Source organism: Eschscholzia californica, unplaced genomic scaffold (assembly GCF_041429995.1).
Source record: "Eschscholzia californica isolate CP2 unplaced genomic scaffold, dmEscCali1.0.p SCAF_1, whole genome shotgun sequence".
NCBI lineage: Eukaryota > Viridiplantae > Streptophyta > Magnoliopsida > Ranunculales > Papaveraceae > Eschscholzia > Eschscholzia californica.
The window spans coordinates 55,212,894-55,229,777 of NW_028238198.1; the positions used below are offsets into that span (position 1 = coordinate 55,212,894).

General features: G+C 37.0%; 1 protein-coding gene across 1 annotated transcript; it reads left to right on the top strand.

Moving 5' to 3' along the window:
• The first annotated feature begins 2,673 nt into the window (after positions 1-2,673).
• On the top strand, positions 2,674-16,496 carry LOC147567692 (AP-1 complex subunit gamma-2-like). The gene is made up of 18 exons (XM_086654309.1): positions 2,674-2,982; positions 4,773-5,075; positions 5,157-5,298; positions 5,860-6,033; positions 7,616-7,795; positions 8,482-8,636; positions 8,926-9,016; positions 9,702-9,865; positions 10,055-10,109; positions 11,040-11,162; positions 11,249-11,344; positions 11,915-12,042; positions 14,199-14,303; positions 14,417-14,670; positions 15,180-15,476; positions 15,558-15,733; positions 15,862-15,966; positions 16,110-16,496. Exons 1-18 carry the CDS (start codon positions 2,951-2,953, stop codon positions 16,203-16,205), a joined length of 2,676 nt encoding a protein of 891 aa, XP_086510435.1. The 5' UTR covers positions 2,674-2,950; the 3' UTR covers positions 16,206-16,496.
• The last annotated feature ends 388 nt before the right edge of the window (positions 16,497-16,884 follow it).

The window sequence follows — 16,884 nt, forward strand, 5'->3', positions numbered from 1 at the left end:
GATTAATTGAAGTCTTTATGCCCTAGATAAATTCTTAAATAAGGTAATGGTTGGCAACTAGCCGTGTCGACCTGCAAACCGACTGATACGATTTGTTGGGAGGCAGGCCAACATGGCACACCGCGAGCTGTGTTGTGTTAATCAATCACGGAGGTTGGTGGGGCGTGTAGGGCATAGGATTTTTGGTTCTCAGACCCGTTAACTCTCACTTGTTAGGAACAACAACACGATCTACCATGACACATACTGTTCCTAACTCGCCACTAAGTCTAGGAATTTGACCCGAGAACCCGTAACCCGACTCGAAATGCCCGAGTTTGAGGGGGAAAAAATCCGCCCGAAACCGACATGGGTAGTGCCCGCCCATCCTGCCTCTAGATAATGGGCGGGCTTGGGCTCCATCAAAGAAACCCCCATACGAGCCATAAACCCAATCGTTAAGCCCATTCCGTATAACCCGACTTATACAAGTCATTAGATTATGAATTTAATTCTCAACAGTTAGATTGAGTGTAGTTTAGGGTTTCATGTAAAAGCCTCATCTTATTCTAATCTTCCCATTCTCTTTGTCGATAGAGTAGGCGATAGAGAAGATCGAAGAAATCCAAGACTTTTGCAACAACCAAAAGATGAAATCAAAAACAAAGATGAGAAGACCGAAGACCATATCATATTCTATTAAAACAAATTAGTTTTCGGAATAGATCTAAAGAAGACCGTCTGTACATATTTTATTTTCATGTAATATTTCTCCTCCTATTTTCTATTTTCTCTACATATTTTTTTGTTCATTTAGATCTAGAAGTTTCTTCATTTCACTTGTATAATTTTTTGTATTTTATGTCTTTATCTTTCTTTATCTTATGTTAGTAGAGACTCTATCTCTTTTTTTAAAAAAAAAAATTATTTGAAGTCCTTTATGTACATCTTTTTTTTTTTTTTTATGTCTTTGATATTTTATCTGTGTTTGATTTTTATTTTTGTAGATTTGTATTTCTTTGTTTATGTTCAGGATTTGATTTCTAGATCTCTATATATTTCTTTATATGTTTGTTTAGTGTAGATCTTTATAAAATTTGTTTCCTTTTCTCAACTACGTTCGAGTTTGATCATTTTATATAAATGGTGGATTTTATTTAATTTGTTGGTTGAACTAAGTTTTTTTTTTTGTAACTTTTAATTCTGATTTTTTTGGGAGTGGTTGTGCCCGAGCCCGACCCCCCCCCCCCCCCCCCCCCCGAAATCTGACAAGAAACCAACGGGCTAATGCCCATGACGGGCTTTGTGCAGAAAATTTTCAAATCTGCCCGGCCCGAGCCCGCTCATTAAGGCATGTAAGCCATAGGTGTAAGTACCCAAAACGCCCGAACCCGAGACTAGGGGGATCCACGGGTACCCGAGCCCGACCCGTTTCCCACCCCTACTCGCCACGCAAGACCTGTGGGAAACATGTTACGTTAAAGGAAAAATTAATTAATACTCCGTCCATCCCAAATGAATGACCTATTTTGAAAACCAAACCTTTTAAAGGAACATCATTAATTAGAGTTTGACTTTAAAAAATAACATGATTTCCCAATTGTATCCTCATTAACTTTTTTACAATACAATGAAAAAGTTTTATTTACTTTTAAATAAAGTTGTCATTAAATTTATAGTAATAGGTATTATTGGAAAGAGCGAAAAATTATTTTCTGTATTTTTAGAAATGAGACACTAAAATGAGACAACCCAAAAAAGAAATCAGGTCATTCAATTTGGGATGGAGGAGTAACACTTAAGAGTTTTACTTGACAATAATACTAACCTTGATAGACTATTAAATTTGTACTACTCCAAGTTGAAAAAAGACAACAACCTCTTGTGCTTGCTATTTATTAACTATATAAGTGTGGTTTGTACAAATTTCACACACCCATGAACAAATCTGCCACGACATTGGCCACGGGGGGTGATGGTTGAAAGTCTATGCGAAGTTTTATAGGCAGCGGCAGCGCACGCTGCCGTTAAAAACAATACTGCTAAAAGCAATTTTTTATAACATATTTTAGTTGGAGGCAATGCAAACAAAAGATGGCAATGCCTATTTGAGTTTGGCATAACGACACAATTGACGATGCCATTAGGCCAGTTGTTAAGTCAGATTTGACTTAGCCAACCCTTCATCTTCTTTACCTTCACTTCATCTCTACCTCTCGCCACCTCATCTTTTTCCTCCTCCTCCTCCTCCTCCTCCTCCTCCTCCTCCTCCTCCTCCTCCTCCTCTCTTTCTCTACGAGGAAAGGATAGAGCCCCTTCGTCGGATAGAGAATAGAGAGAAGAAAAAGATAAATAAGAGAGAAGAAGACAGAAAAAAAAGAAATATTTCTTTTGAGTTAAGGTCGCAAGCCAGAGGTTGGACGGCTACGACATTTTTACCGGAGGAGAATGGTGAAGTAGCGAGAGGGAGAGAAAGAAGAACCCGATGACAAACACCTTCCAAAATGAGGGATAAGAGAATGGGGATTGCCTATAAAATTACATTGCCTCCCATAAATATATAACTTCTCAAAGTCTATTGGTTATAACTTATACTTTTGGCCTTTGGGGCCAAACGAGGAATTCATCTGCCGTTTTTCTTGTGCTCACAGCGTTATTTCGTTTACATATAATTATTATTTCGTTACCGTGAACGGAGAACATCAGAAAAACATGAACAAATAAATCAATAAAATCTCTCTCTCTCTCTCTTCACCTGTCTTTCTTTCCTCTTCTCTCGCTCAGATCCAAATCTCTCTTGCATTTTCCTCTTCGTTCATCTCCTCTCCTCTCTCAGATCATCAATTTCTCTCTCTTTCTAGATCTCCGACATTCAACCTAGTTTCTTCGTCCTCTTCTTGTTCATACTCATCTAATTTTCACTTGAATTCTGATCGGATCGAGGTAATCGAGGGCTTTACGACACCCAATCATGAATCCCTTCTCTTCTGGAACGCGGTTAAGGTAAGCAAACATCTTTCTCTCTCTCTCTCTCCCTCTCTCTTCCCCTCTTCGATAAAGATCATTTGTATGATTACATATTTGTTTAGGTGATTCTTTGATTTGATTGTTCTGGATTTGGAACTCAGGAAGTTAAGTAGTGGAGTTAGTGATAAATCTAATTGACTTAATTCTGAAAAATGAACGAGCTTGATCACCAATCGTTCCTGCAGTTAAATATTTAGGATTAGCAATATGAGATTGACATAGATTTTTTTGCTCTTCTCTACCTACAATTGTTAGGTTTGAATTTAAAATTCATTGGTTGACATAAATGGTGCAGATCTTTCTAGGGTTTGTAGTGAGCAAGTTGCTCCTTAAAAGCCAATTCCCTTGATCAATAATTATTTGATTGTAAAACCTGAAGCATAGTTTGTTTGGCTACATGATTTTTGTACCCAGAGCATAAGTAGTTTTCTTGTATCCTTGAATGAGTAAATACAGGCCAAAACGTGTATGTAGGTGCATATATTGGTATTTTAACATACACACACACATATATATGTCTATGTATATATTGTTTTTCCACGCACATTATCACCATTATGATTCACCATCATCAGAGTATCACGCCTGTCCTTACCAACTTATCATTGCAATCAGAAGGCTGTTTTTGATAACTCCTTGAGGCTAGTCTCAAGGCCTCGATGAGATTTTCATTTGAAGCTTTAAACACTTAAGCTGCAACTGAGGCTCTCTAAAAGTTATAATTTTATCTGTTTCCACCGGTCGGTTGTTGTTTATTGTGTTTTGCTACTTTTTATCCACATTTTACCTTATTGTAGTCTGTAGCTATTTGGGAACATTAATCAGAGCATCATATTGCTGCAGTTGAACCGTCAAAGCAAAAATCTACTAAAAGCCAAATATTATGTCAATTAAAAATTTGGAAGTTAATTGTAACTTCCACTGGAAAAATAATCACAACCTCAAGGCCTCAACCCTGTGAGTCGGTTGTGGCATCTCCCCGTCCCACCCACCCCCACATGGCAACCCAGATTTTCAACTATAACCACCACAGTTACTAGCATGCCGCCAAAATGATCACTACTAGCTTACTATATGTACTCAGGTCGTGATATTGGTACTACCACCGTCATTGTCTTATATGTAAAAATGTTTTCTTGGGTGAGGTGAGGCATAACCTTAAGGAGTTATAATGGCCTAAACCTCAATTTCTCAAATTTAAATAACTTTACAAAAGAACTATTCATACAACAAATTGTAAACAGTTATACAACAAAACTCAATTTATATAGACACAGTTCATTTGTAGTGATTTAGTTTATTATTCTTAGTGGACACCCGTTAGAAACAAGGACCACAAAAGAATATGTTGTATAATTACAGTAAGTTTGTTTTACCAATAGATATTTTAATACATCAAATATATGCATAAAAGAAGTAACAGTAAATAGGTTACTATTAACATAGACTCCAATTCATACAAAATACAAAAATTCTTACTCAGAAGATCAAACAAAGGCTTAATATAACCAGTCAGTGTCTATGCCTCTCTTAATACCAAACTTTTCACATAAACATTAACCAGGGATATTCTCTCATATTCATCAGTTATGTCACACATTAAAAGTTCCTTCTCGTTTGTTTCTTGCCATATGCCTCTTCTATATCATACCACAACAAGATTTTACGATTCCCCTATATTAATGCTGGTACACTCTCCTGAGCATATATGTGTTATTAGTTATTACTTATTAATATGATGCCCGCTTTTGTTTTGCTTACTTCAGGGACATGATTCGGGCCATCCGTGCTTGCAAAACTGCAGCTGAAGAGCGTGCTGTTGTAAGAAAAGAGTGTGCTGCCATTCGTGCAGCAGTTAGTGAAAATGATAATGATTACCGGCATCGTAACCTTGCGAAGCTCATGTTCATTCACATGCTTGGTTACCCCACACATTTTGGTCAAATGGAGTGCCTGAAGTTGATTGCCTCTTCTGGCTTCCCTGAAAAGAGAATAGGATACCTTGGCCTCATGTTGCTTCTGGATGAAAGACAAGAAGTTCTCATGCTGGTTACAAATTCTGTTAAACAGTATGAGATAATTAGCTAATATTGTTTCCTTTTCTCCTTACGAACTCCATATATTAATATTGAAAAGCTTGACACGTGCAGAGATCTCAATCACTCAAACCAGTATATTGTAGGGCTTGCTCTTTGTGCTCTGGGGAATATTTGTTCAGCAGAAATGGCTCGTGATCTTGCACCGGAAGTTGAAAGATTGCTTCAAAATCGAGATCCAAACATCCGCAAAAAAGTAATATTCGCTTACTGTGAAAAGCCTTTCTCATGCCTAGGAATAGATTTTGAAGGATTCAATAACAACGTTTGGGCTCTCATTGTCAATAGTCATTCATGTTATACTAAAGTAAACATTGGATACTAGTGTCATACTGTCATATATTGGTGGCAACTTTGTTTTGTTAAAGAGGTATTATCCTCGTGAAATTAGCTTTCTAAGCTAGATCCAGTGAAAGATTAAGGAATAATTCTATATTTAAAACTTTCATCTGTATTTGCTCATGTAACACACTAATGCATAAATAAAGTTACTTTTGGGCCTATGCTTTGGTTTCTTTTTGTACTGTGTCTTTGTTACGATTGATTTCCTTTTGTAAAGTATGAACTAGTATCACAATACTCTTACTTCTAGTTTTTATATCATGAATGGGTTCAAGTCCGTCATGGACTTCTGTAAATAGTAACTTAATAGGTTCAAACCTCTAAGTTTGTTCTTTTCTTCTAATTGCTCAACTTATAGCACTTTTCTTGTCTTGTTACATCATAAGCTGACTTTGCACTTTTTCCTGCGTTATAGGCAGCATTATGCTCTATAAGGATAATAAAGAAAGTCCCTGACTTGGCAGAGAATTTTATGAGTCCCGCTGCTTCCTTACTTAAAGAAAAGCATCATGGAGTTTTAATAACAGGCGTCCAGCTTTGTACAGATCTATGCAGAGTCAGCACAGAGTCCCTTGATTACTTTAGAAAGGTGACTTGCTTTTTACCTGGTTGAATTAGCCCAATTTATTCACTACTTAACCACCATCCTCTCTGTCATGCTGAATCTTTTTAATTTATCGCAGCAAACTGAAAATGTAGTATCTTAACGTATATGGAACCGCTGTGGAATACTAAAATCATATTGTACTAGACTTGTTACAAATTTTGAGGATGAAATTACAAGGCTGTCCTAATGTTCCTTCACATGACTTAGCTGTCCTACAACTCTATTATAATTTTGCACTTTTGCTTCCATATTTTTTGATTCTTGAATGACTTGCATGAACGTTTGCGATATGTTTCTTGCATTGTATTTCTGCACAGGAATTGATGCTTTGGTTCATGAAATTGGAAGTTGGAACTATGTGTCTAATACAGTCAGTGAGGAAAGGATCGTGTCACTTAATAGTTGGAGGAATTTCTGAACATGTAATATGGTCATGTAAATATGCTACAATTCATATGGATATGGTTATGCATTACCATAGAAAAGAGAAATGCTGTATATTAACTCATCCTACAGAGACAATGTACAAAATCCTTGCTTATATAATAGTATCAATCTATGTTGTTTAGGGCGTGAGGCGAGGCGACAGACCAATCGCCTCGCCTTAGCGCGCTTAGGCGTGCTTAAGCGACCGCCTCAGACGAAGTAAGAAATTAAGTGTAGTGTATACTGTAAAAGAAGAAGAAGAAAACAAGTGCTATTAAAGTATGAAGTCCCAAAGTGTTAATGAAGTAGTAAACTACTGATTCTGTATACTATATTACTATGAAAGACTTCAAGTGTTAAAGTCTCAAAGTATTAATGAAGTAATAATGAACAAAACAAGTACTATTAATGAAGTAATAAATATAGTTTATATTGTAAAAGAAGAAGAAGAAAGTAAAAGAAGAACAAAAACAGATTCTGTTTGAGAGAGAAAGAAACTGTGAAGGTTAGAGAGAGAAAGTGAAGTAGAATTATTTAAGGAGAAGAAAAATACAATACAGAAAGAAGAAAACAAAAGTCGACACCCGAGGAAACCAGGGCTCGCTTCCCCGAGGCGACTAAAGGCGCTTGCCTAAGCGTCTCAAGTCGACACCCGGGGAAATCAGGGGAAATCGCCTCGAAAAGAGGCGACACCCTTGTTTACCCATCGCTTTTGGCGCTTAGGTGCGGGGAAGCGTCGCCTTTGACAACATAGGTATCAATAGTTTTTTTTTATATATCTATAAAAAGGTGCCAGTTGCGTTAGTTTGTGAGAAGGTCTTATACTTGATCAAATGAGGAGTTTATGAAAGTACGGCTCTGCCTAGTAGCTGAAAAGCCTTTTTTTACTTTCTCTATACGTATCAGCACAACTTACTTTTGCCTAGGTGGTACACTGGTTTGTGCAGCTTGTATTCAGAATAGGTTCAATATAGGTTTAGTAGTCAGAGAAATTCAGTTCTATACATTATTTTAGCATGCAAATATGTGATGTATTACCAATTTGCCATTACGGAGAAGCAACTATTGAATTTGATGCAAACTATACATTTCATGGACATATTGACCTCAGACATATTTTTCTTCATTGTGATTATAGAAGTGCACGGAGGGATTGGTTAAAGTTCTAAAGGATGTTGTGAATAGCCCGTATGCCCCTGAGTATGACATTGCGGGTATCACAGATCCTTTCCTTCATATTAGACTGCTAAGGCTTTTGCACCTCTTGGGTCAAGGAGATGCTGATGCTAGTGATTGCATGAACGATATTCTTGCTCAGGTGTGTTGCCAAATACTGTTTATTTTTTTGCATGAAGATGTTGATATCGAGCTACACTTCATCTAACTGCAGAGCTAGGCCCGAATGAACATCGATAAAAATAAAGTTAAAAATAGGAAGTTCATCCACAATCAATAAATTTTTGTTTATCGTTCTTTCGTTCTTATAGTCAGAATAATATATTTCAGGATAAGAAGAGAATTGGGGAAGATGATGTAATTGAGTGACAAATGTAGGAAACCAAGGAAGTACTATATTCTTAATTTTCTCCTCATGTCAGGTTAACAGTGAGTCAGTGACCTTACACAAAGTAAAGACCCAAGATCCTGCTGTAAATCTGCAGTTATGCAACAGACGAAATAAATTATTATAGTATTAGTAATAACAAAATAAACTAGTCCACTTAATCTGAAAGGCCGTAACTCTGCTTATTCTTCTATCAGAATCCTTTATAGGCCTCAAAATTTCTTGATGGTCCTTGCTGGTTCCCTACAATAATGGAAAGTGGCATTGAACAATCGAGAACTAGAAATTAATATGCATTGAGGTGTATATTCATTCAAAGTTTAAAAAAAATATTAAGTTGTGCGGCATACAGTGGATTACTTTTAATTAAAATTTATTCTGTCAATATGATATGATTTCGCTGTCCAGTTTATTTTGACATTCTTAAATTCTTCTTTTAGGTTGCGACGAAGACCGAGACGAATAAAAATGCAGGAAATGCCATTCTCTATGAATGTGTCGAAACTATTATGAGCATTGAAGATAATAGTGGTTTGCGTGTGCTTGCAATTAATATTTTGGGGAGATTTTTATCGAACCGTGACAATAATATTAGGTGAGTTACACTGCACATAATTGTCTCTGTAGTCAATGACTCATGTATCTGTTGATGAGGTTTTTGGTTGGGGTATTTACTAGTATTTTCTTAAAGAGTTTGGCAGACTCTCTCTTAATGGGTGGATGCTTGATTAGTCTTGGGTATTATTAATTGATCTCACAAGCAAGCAGTGCTCCATTTGCTAATAAAGTTGAACCTACCTATAGTAATATTTTGTGTGCCAATGAATAAACGATAGGGGCTAATCTGTTTTTCACTTTTCCTTCAAACGCTATCTCTCTGGCAGATATGTTGCACTGAACATGCTGATGAAGGCTATTCAAGTAGATGCTCAAGCAGTACAGAGGCATCGAGCAACAATTTTGGAGTGTGTGAAGGTATTAAATAGCCCTTTTCGTTCTTCCTCATGATTTTTTTTTTGAATTGTTCAGCGTGCCTCGATCCCTTGACCTCTAAGGTGGAAGACTATACCTCTTACCACTCCAACCAAGGGTTCTTCCTCGTGATTACTTCTAAGATGGAACTATTTGTTATTGCCAGTTTTCCATATGATTTCGTTTATCCTAATTATTTTAATTCTTGATGATCCAAACATATTAGTGTAGTTACAGATGTGTAATCTGGAATTGTCACGTGAAATAAACTCTAGTCAGAAATCCATTTTTATAGATTTGTTAAGTGAAAGAGTCTAATCAATACTTCGTAATTGTGGGTCTTTTGGGTTTTGTCTTGGTGCTAGTCTCAGGGTCCAGTCTTTCAAGGACCTGAACCTGTTGTATTATTTTTCTACTTAATTCAATCAAATTGTTCAAAAAAGAACAAAATAAATCCATTTTGTGCATTAATGAGAAATATGTTCTTTTTTTGTAAATGATGCACTTGGCCTTCGTACCTAGTTCTGGATAGCATTATCAAGTCAAATGATTCACACTTATTATTGATTCAAAGTTATGAAACCGGTGATATTTAAGATGCCGACTTGTTCATGGAGACTACCTTTGGTGAAATACTGAAATTTTGAGTTTTTCAAATATCTTTTGATCTTGTTTGTCTATTTAACAGGATTCAGATGCTTCAATTAGGAAGCGGGCCCTAGAACTCATATTTCTTCTAGTGAATGAGAGTAATGTGGAACAATTGACGAAAGAACTTATTGACTATCTAGAAGTCAGTGATCAGGAATTCAAGGAAGACCTTACTGCCAAAATATGTTCCATTGTTGAGAAGTAAGTATGACTGTTGTGCTTGCAGTTTTCCCTGTTAACCTCCTTTAGTAACAATAGCACGATCTAGTTGGGTATCACATAATGAGGCAATGCATTGGATGTAATAGTATGCTGTCCAATATATGTAATGCTGTGAATGCGTGTTATCTATGAATGTTCTCTAATTCAATTTTTTTCTTTGTTTATCAGGTTTTCACCGGAGAAAATATGGTATATTGATCAAATGCTAAAGGTTCTATCTGAGGTGTGAAATGTTGATAAGCTATTGATGTTTAGTTTCTTTGTTGATTTTTCTATCTATTCCAGTGTTACGGTCTGTTTTCTGCCATCAATATTGTTATAGTTTTCAAAAAGAAATCACACTCAATTTATTCTTAATATCTAGGATGGTTCAGAATTAATTTCTCATCTCGATTTTGTAATTTCTGAATAACAGCATTTTTGTCCATAATGTTACGTTTTGGTACAACTGATGTGCGATTACAGAATTTTATTTTTCACTTTCTCAACTCACTTTTCAGTCAGAAAAAGATTTTAATTCTTGATTCCTTGTGTTACTTCTATTTCCCTGCTCTCAACTTTTCCCCTTTCCAGTTTTAAATGAAATATCGTGTGCATCATTTACCTGACTGACTAGTCAGTATTTAGGCAATTCAGCTTATCCGTATCTTGTAGACTAAATCGAAAGGTGTTCGAGCATGACCCTGTTGAATGTCCTCATTCAAGGTAGATATCGACAAAGAATTTAAGACATTTCGTGCAGATTTTTTTTATTTAGTATCTTATATCCCTGAGCAGATAATCCACCATGACAGTAATTTTTACTTGGTTTATCTGAATTTTTTAGTAGTGAAAACCATCTCCTTCGCTTTGAACCTAGAAGAGACATTTTAGGTTGTGTTTGCTCTTTTGAAGATCTGGATCCAAGTTTTATACTTCTATTCATGCGTGATGTGGTTTTATTACGAGTTAATGTATGAAGTCTCTAGTAAAATCAGGCGTATGTTTTTAGCTAGACCACATGCATTTGGTACAAAAACTTGTCTGAAGATCTAAAACACTAGTCGAATGGTAAAGCATGCACGACAACTAAAATTGCACATATTATTCTCAGATTTTAGATTGTTTATAAAATAAACACCAATGTTAGTACTCATTTATTTTATAATACCAGGCTGGGAATTTTGTTAAGAATGAAGTATGGCATGCCCTTGTCGTTGTAATAAGCAACGCTACTGACCTCCATGGATACACTGTGAGATCTCTTTACAAAGCTTTCCAAACATCAGGTGATCAGGTAATTTAACATAAACTTTCAGGATATAAATATTGAAATGCATCACTCTGCTCTTTTTGAGCTGATTGTATTAACGTGCCACTCAGGAAAGTCTTGTTCGAGTAGCAGTTTGGTGCATCGGGGAATATGGTGAAATGCTTGTTAATAATACAGGGATGCTGGATCAAGAGCACCCGATAACCGTGAGTACATTCATCATATTTTGGGAGTTAACTTTTCACAATCATCAAATATCACTTTTGGGGCGGTAAATGGGCATATCACCAGATAGGGGATGCTGTTTGTCACTTCGTAGCTGTTGATATGAAAAACATCATCTTAATAGTTACCAAGTTGGTAGTCCCAGTACTTACAGAAGGACAATGCCCAAATACTCGTTTTGTGCAGATGCCTTTTTCAAATTTTGTGAGAACATGCTAATTATTGTTTGGTCATCAAAATGGAATTTGAAGACGACAAGATGCTTTTATGGATAAAATCCTGGTCTCTTTCACTCATTTTTTTCTTTTCTGCGTGCATGTGGATGCATTTCTAGAATATGTTGTACTCGTTCATAAATTACTAGAGCTGTCATGAGTCAAGAAGACAGATTCTTAATGAAGAGACGAAATGCATTCTGTAGAGTTAATCATGCATTTGAATGCCAAGACCGGCACACTATTATTTTACAACTCTTTTGCACGAGTAATATTTCTTTTCTACTAATAAGAGTTCGAAGAAAAAGGAACACTAACTCAAATTTCCTAAAGCAGGTAACAGAATCTGATGCTGTCGATGTCTTAGAGATTGCTATGAAACGACATACATCTGAGATCGATACTCGGGCAATGGCTTTGGTTGCTCTTTTAAAGCTCTCTTCTCGTTTTCCTTCTTGTTCAGAGTAAGTTTAATCTTCTTTAACTTCAAATTCCATATGTCAACCTCCGTACTAATCTTTAAGGTGTAATTATCTTTACCCTTCTGCTTATATATTCTTTTCCATGCCCTAGATGTATGAAACGCTGAAGCTTGTCTTTGATGTTCATATGTACAATTGTCTTTTTGTGGTTTGCTTTCTATGCTCATGGATCCAATGCAAGGAACCACTGGCAGCTAGTAGAAATACCCCCATTCAAGTCAAGCGATTAAGGAATAATATAGAACTAAATTAATTAATCTTTTTTGAAACTTTGAATGAAGATTTTATTGACAAGGAGTGTAAAACAATGTACAGTCGAAGGAGGCAAAAATCACAACCAGAAAAACAAATAACTAAATTAATAGGGCTAGGGTGGTGTAAATATGTTAATTATGAGGGAAGGAGAAGTGAGGAACTATTCCCACTGACAATATTGCTATTTCTCCTTGTAAAATTTAGTCAACTTTCCATCTTACATATATAGAATCAATAGGGCTGGAGATAACAATATCAATCACGAATTGTTGAAGGAATTCGGCTGTCAAGTGGGATCTCTCCCCACGTCTTATCTTGGTCTTCCTTTGGGGGAAGGCTATAAGTCTAAAAAGCTTTGGGACCCAGTGATAGAAAGGATTAACAATAAATTAGCAGCCTGGAAAGGTCAACTCCTTTCTAAAGGGGGAAAATTACTCTTATCAAATCAGTCCTTCAAGCATTACCCTCCTACTTTCTCTCCCTCTTCCCTATCCCTTCTGGTGTGTTGAAGGAAATAGATAGGAAGATGTGTAATTTTCTCTGGGAAGGTGCAAAGGAGCAGAAGAAGTTACACTGGGCAGCTTGAAATTTGGTATGCACAAGTAAAAGAAGAGGAGGTCTGGGCATCAAGAACCTGAAACATATGAATAAAGCACTCCTTATGAAATGGGTGTGGAGATTCGATGAAGAGAAAGAGGCCTTGTGGAGAGAGGTGATCTGCAACAAATATGGGGACACACACAAGGAATGGTCAAGTAGAGCAAAGAAACAAGTCTATGGTTGTAGTGTATGGAAAGGTATTCAACTACACAGTAGTCTGTTCTGGAATTTGACTACTTGGGAGCTAGGCAGTGGCGAAGACATCAGCTTTTGGACAGATCTCTGGATAGGCCAGAGCACTGTGAAAGTCCGATTCCCAGGGATCTTTGAAATAGCCAGCAACCAATCAGCATCCGTAAGCTCGTATTACAACAAGCACCTACAAGTCTGGGAAATCAATACTAGAAGAAATCTAAATGACTGGGAAATTCAAGCGTACGCAGATTTGCTGGTGACCCTCCAGGAGGTGTCACCCAAAGATCAGTCGGATAAGAAGGTATGGCGAACAAACGCTAAGGACAAACTCAGTGTGAGTAAGTGCTATATAGACTTAGAGCAGGACACGCAGATCCTCGACCCTATTCATATCAGCATCATTTGGAGGAAAGTCATTCCTCCTAGGTTTGGTTTCTTCGTCTGGGCAATGTTCTTAGATAGAGTTCCTTCGGTGGATTCGCTAAAAAGAAAAGGATTCTCCCTAGCTAACAGATGTGTGCTGTGCAAGAGCCAGGAGGAAAGCCTAGAATCTAGATCATCTATTCCTTTCATGCCCTATAGCTAGCTCTATTTGGAGCTACTTCATAGCCTCCTTCAAGGTCCCTTGGTGCAGACCGGAGACAATTAAACAAGCTCTAGAACAGTGGGAGGGCCTTTACAAGAGCAAGAGAAGAAGAAAGGTGTGGGAGGCACTCCCATTGGCCATTGTCTGGAACCTTTGGATGGATCGTAACAACAAGATTTTCAAGGATTCAAATCTTAACACCAACGTAGATGTGGAAGACATCAAATGCACTTTATATTCTTGGATAAAAAGTGTTGACACGTTCAGGCTCGTTTCTTACATTGATGTTGTAATAAATTGGGAGGCATGGATGTCATGAGATGTTCACTCTCTCTCCTCGCCTTTTGTAAATAGTTTTTTCTCTTTATATATTCAATCAAAGTTTCAAAAAAAACTTTCCAGCTTTTTGTGATGTTAAGTATTAACCATAAAAGTTTTCTAGTAGCTATTTTCTGGACTCTTTATGGGGAAATAATGATGCTTCTTTTCGTGCCACTTCTAGGAGAATTAAGGATATAATTGCTCAGGACAAAGGAAATCTTGTGCTTGAATTACAGCAAAGATCCATTGAATTCCATTCTGTTGTTGCTAAACATCAGAATATCAGGTTAGTAACTAACTTTTGTGCGTTTTATGTCATTTGAAGTTCTATTTTCCCATTGTTGGTTGATTTATCAGAACATATGTTTACTCATAAAGCTGTTTGATGAGTATCATCAGGTCTGCATTGGTTGAAAGGATGCCAGTTCTGGATGAGACAACTTATAGTGGGAAGAGGCCCGGTTCTCTGGAAACATCTGTTTCAACCCCCACTAAAGCTTCTCTTAATATTCCTAATGGAGTTGCAAAAACCCCTGCTGCTCCACCTGTAGATTTACTCGATTTGAGTTATGATGATGTGCCAACAGCTACCTCTTCAAGCAATGATTTTCTTCAGGATCTTTTGGGCTTAGGTCTTCCATCGACCCCGTCAGGTATTTTTTCTGAACATATTTGTGCTGTTACATCTTTTTTTACACTCACACTCTTTCATGTAAAAAGACAGCAGCTATAAACTTTTTTATCGAGCGAAAAAAGAAATGAAAAAGTATTCTATTTATACGAACTATCTTTATTCCTCATCTCCTTTTTTCTTTTCTAAGACTACTTCCAGAACCAAACCTATTTTTTCTTGGATATACTTCAATCATTACTATGTGCTTTTACTTTTTGTACTTCTAATTTTTGCTCTTTGAGTAAGGCACTCTAGAGCCTTTATGAAAATTTTATTTTTTTTGTTGATCAAAGTGTTTATTTTGATATATTTTCATCTTTCCTAGGTATTGTTTTTTTAAAATAGTCAATCATGAAGTTGGAACTTCTTGTGTTAGAAATATTAAGTCAAACATTGTTCGTCTAAATTGCTGTTACTCTGTTATATGTTCTTCCGATACCGAGGTTTTATAGACCACTTATTGCTGTCGTTTTTTTCCATCTGTGAAAGGTGCTGGCCAGGCTCCACCAAGTGGAATAGATGGTTTACTGGATATTTTATCCATCGGAACTGTTCCTACACAGAACAATTCGTCAACATCGGACATCTTATCCACAAGTCAGACTAATGGACCATCAATAACTTCGCCAGAGATTTCTTCTCCATTTCCCCTGCCAGTCTCTTCTCCAACTTCCCGGAAAGTCTCTACTCCCGTAGGATCTCCACAAGTGATGGATTTATTGGACGTCTTATCCCCCACTTCTTCGACTCCCAATGGCAATTCTTTTACAGAATTGAATTTCTCTGGTTGGCATTATCTTCATTTATACATAATTTTTCCAATAGTGTATAGTACTAAAAAAGTAGTAACCTCTTTTGCTTGAACAGGAGATAATAGTCCAGCGTATCCGTCTATAGTAGCTTTTGAGAGCAGTTCGTTGAAGATAATGTTCAGTTTCGCAAAGAAGCCTGGAAGTCTACAAACAACATTGGTCTCTGCTACTTTCACTAATAAATCACCAAATGTTTATACAAATTTTCTTTTCCAGGCAGCAGTTCCTAAGGTATAATATTTCTACACTTATCTATTTGGCTACCCAATAATCATCATCTTTTACTGCGAAGTTGCTAGTGTTTAGTTTGATTCCTGGATTTCAGCTATTTGACACTTTTGATGGGTTTGGTTTATCAGTTTGTACAACTGCATTTGGAACCAGCTAGTAGTAATACACTTCCGGCAAGCGGTAATGGATCAGTTACTCAAACTCTGAGCGTCACAAATAGCCAACAAGGGCAGGTATGGAGGTTCCATTAGACCAGCATACGTGTTTCTCTCTCTGTCTCTCTCTCTCTCTCTCTCTCTCTCTCTCTCTCTCTATATATATATATATATATATATATATGTAGCATTACTTAGTCCTGATTTCCTGATGTCTGCAGAAACCTCTGGCGATGCGCATACGGGTAGGATACAAGGTGAATAATGAAGATGCATTGGAACAGGGTCAAGTCAACAACTTCCCTTCTGGTTTGTGAGGTTCGGGTAATCTGTTTGTGTTTAGAGATTCTTCTTTTTCGTCATTTGTTGTTTATGTACATTATCATATAGTGTTTCCATAACAGAGTTATAGAAACAGAATTTTTTGCTCATAGGAGTGAAAATGGAAGAGAGAGAGAGGTTTGCTTCTTAGTCAGACTTAAGGAACCTGAGGTGCTTTAAGATGTTATATTTTGACGGTTAAGCCTTCCAATGTATTGGAACGGAGGGGACTTTGTGTGATTATTGTAGTTCCATGAGTCTAAATGGGAAAATGAATCACTTCTACAGATCTTGATAATCTCACTGGGAGGGTGGCAAACTTGCTCCTCCGTAACTAAGTTCTGAAAATAAGTGGTCAATTCAGTGGCGATTTCGTCTTCACTTATAGAAACCTCTCCAGTACTTGATTTTAATTGGTGTATACGATTTTCCTGGCGTTGGTGAGACATGGCCATATGAAAGGCCCTCGTGTTCCGGTGAGACATGGCCATATGAAAGGCCCTCGTGTGACGGTCCCCATTTTGTGTCCATTTTGAACGGGCTCTTTGTTCAGCCTTTGTATGTCGGATTTTCTCTAAATGTTGTTCCTGTAAATCACGTCCGATGTTTAAAGAGGCTTTTGTCGGAGCTATACCCTGGATATCTGTTAATCGTTTCCTTAGAATGGTCAATCTA

What these genes read in the sequence shown, in the direction of transcription:
- LOC147567692 (XM_086654309.1), top strand. Translation starts at nt 2,951, where the DNA reads ATGAATCCCTTCTCTTCTGGAACGCGGTTAAG. An exon ending in ATATGTTCCATTGTTGAGAA is followed by an intron (nt 9,866 to 10,054) that starts GTAAGTATGACT and finishes TTTGTTTATCAG; the next exon opens with GTTTTCACCGGAGAAAATAT. An exon ending in TCCAGGCAGCAGTTCCTAAG is followed by an intron (nt 15,734 to 15,861) that starts GTATAATATTTC and finishes TTGGTTTATCAG; the next exon opens with TTTGTACAACTGCATTTGGA.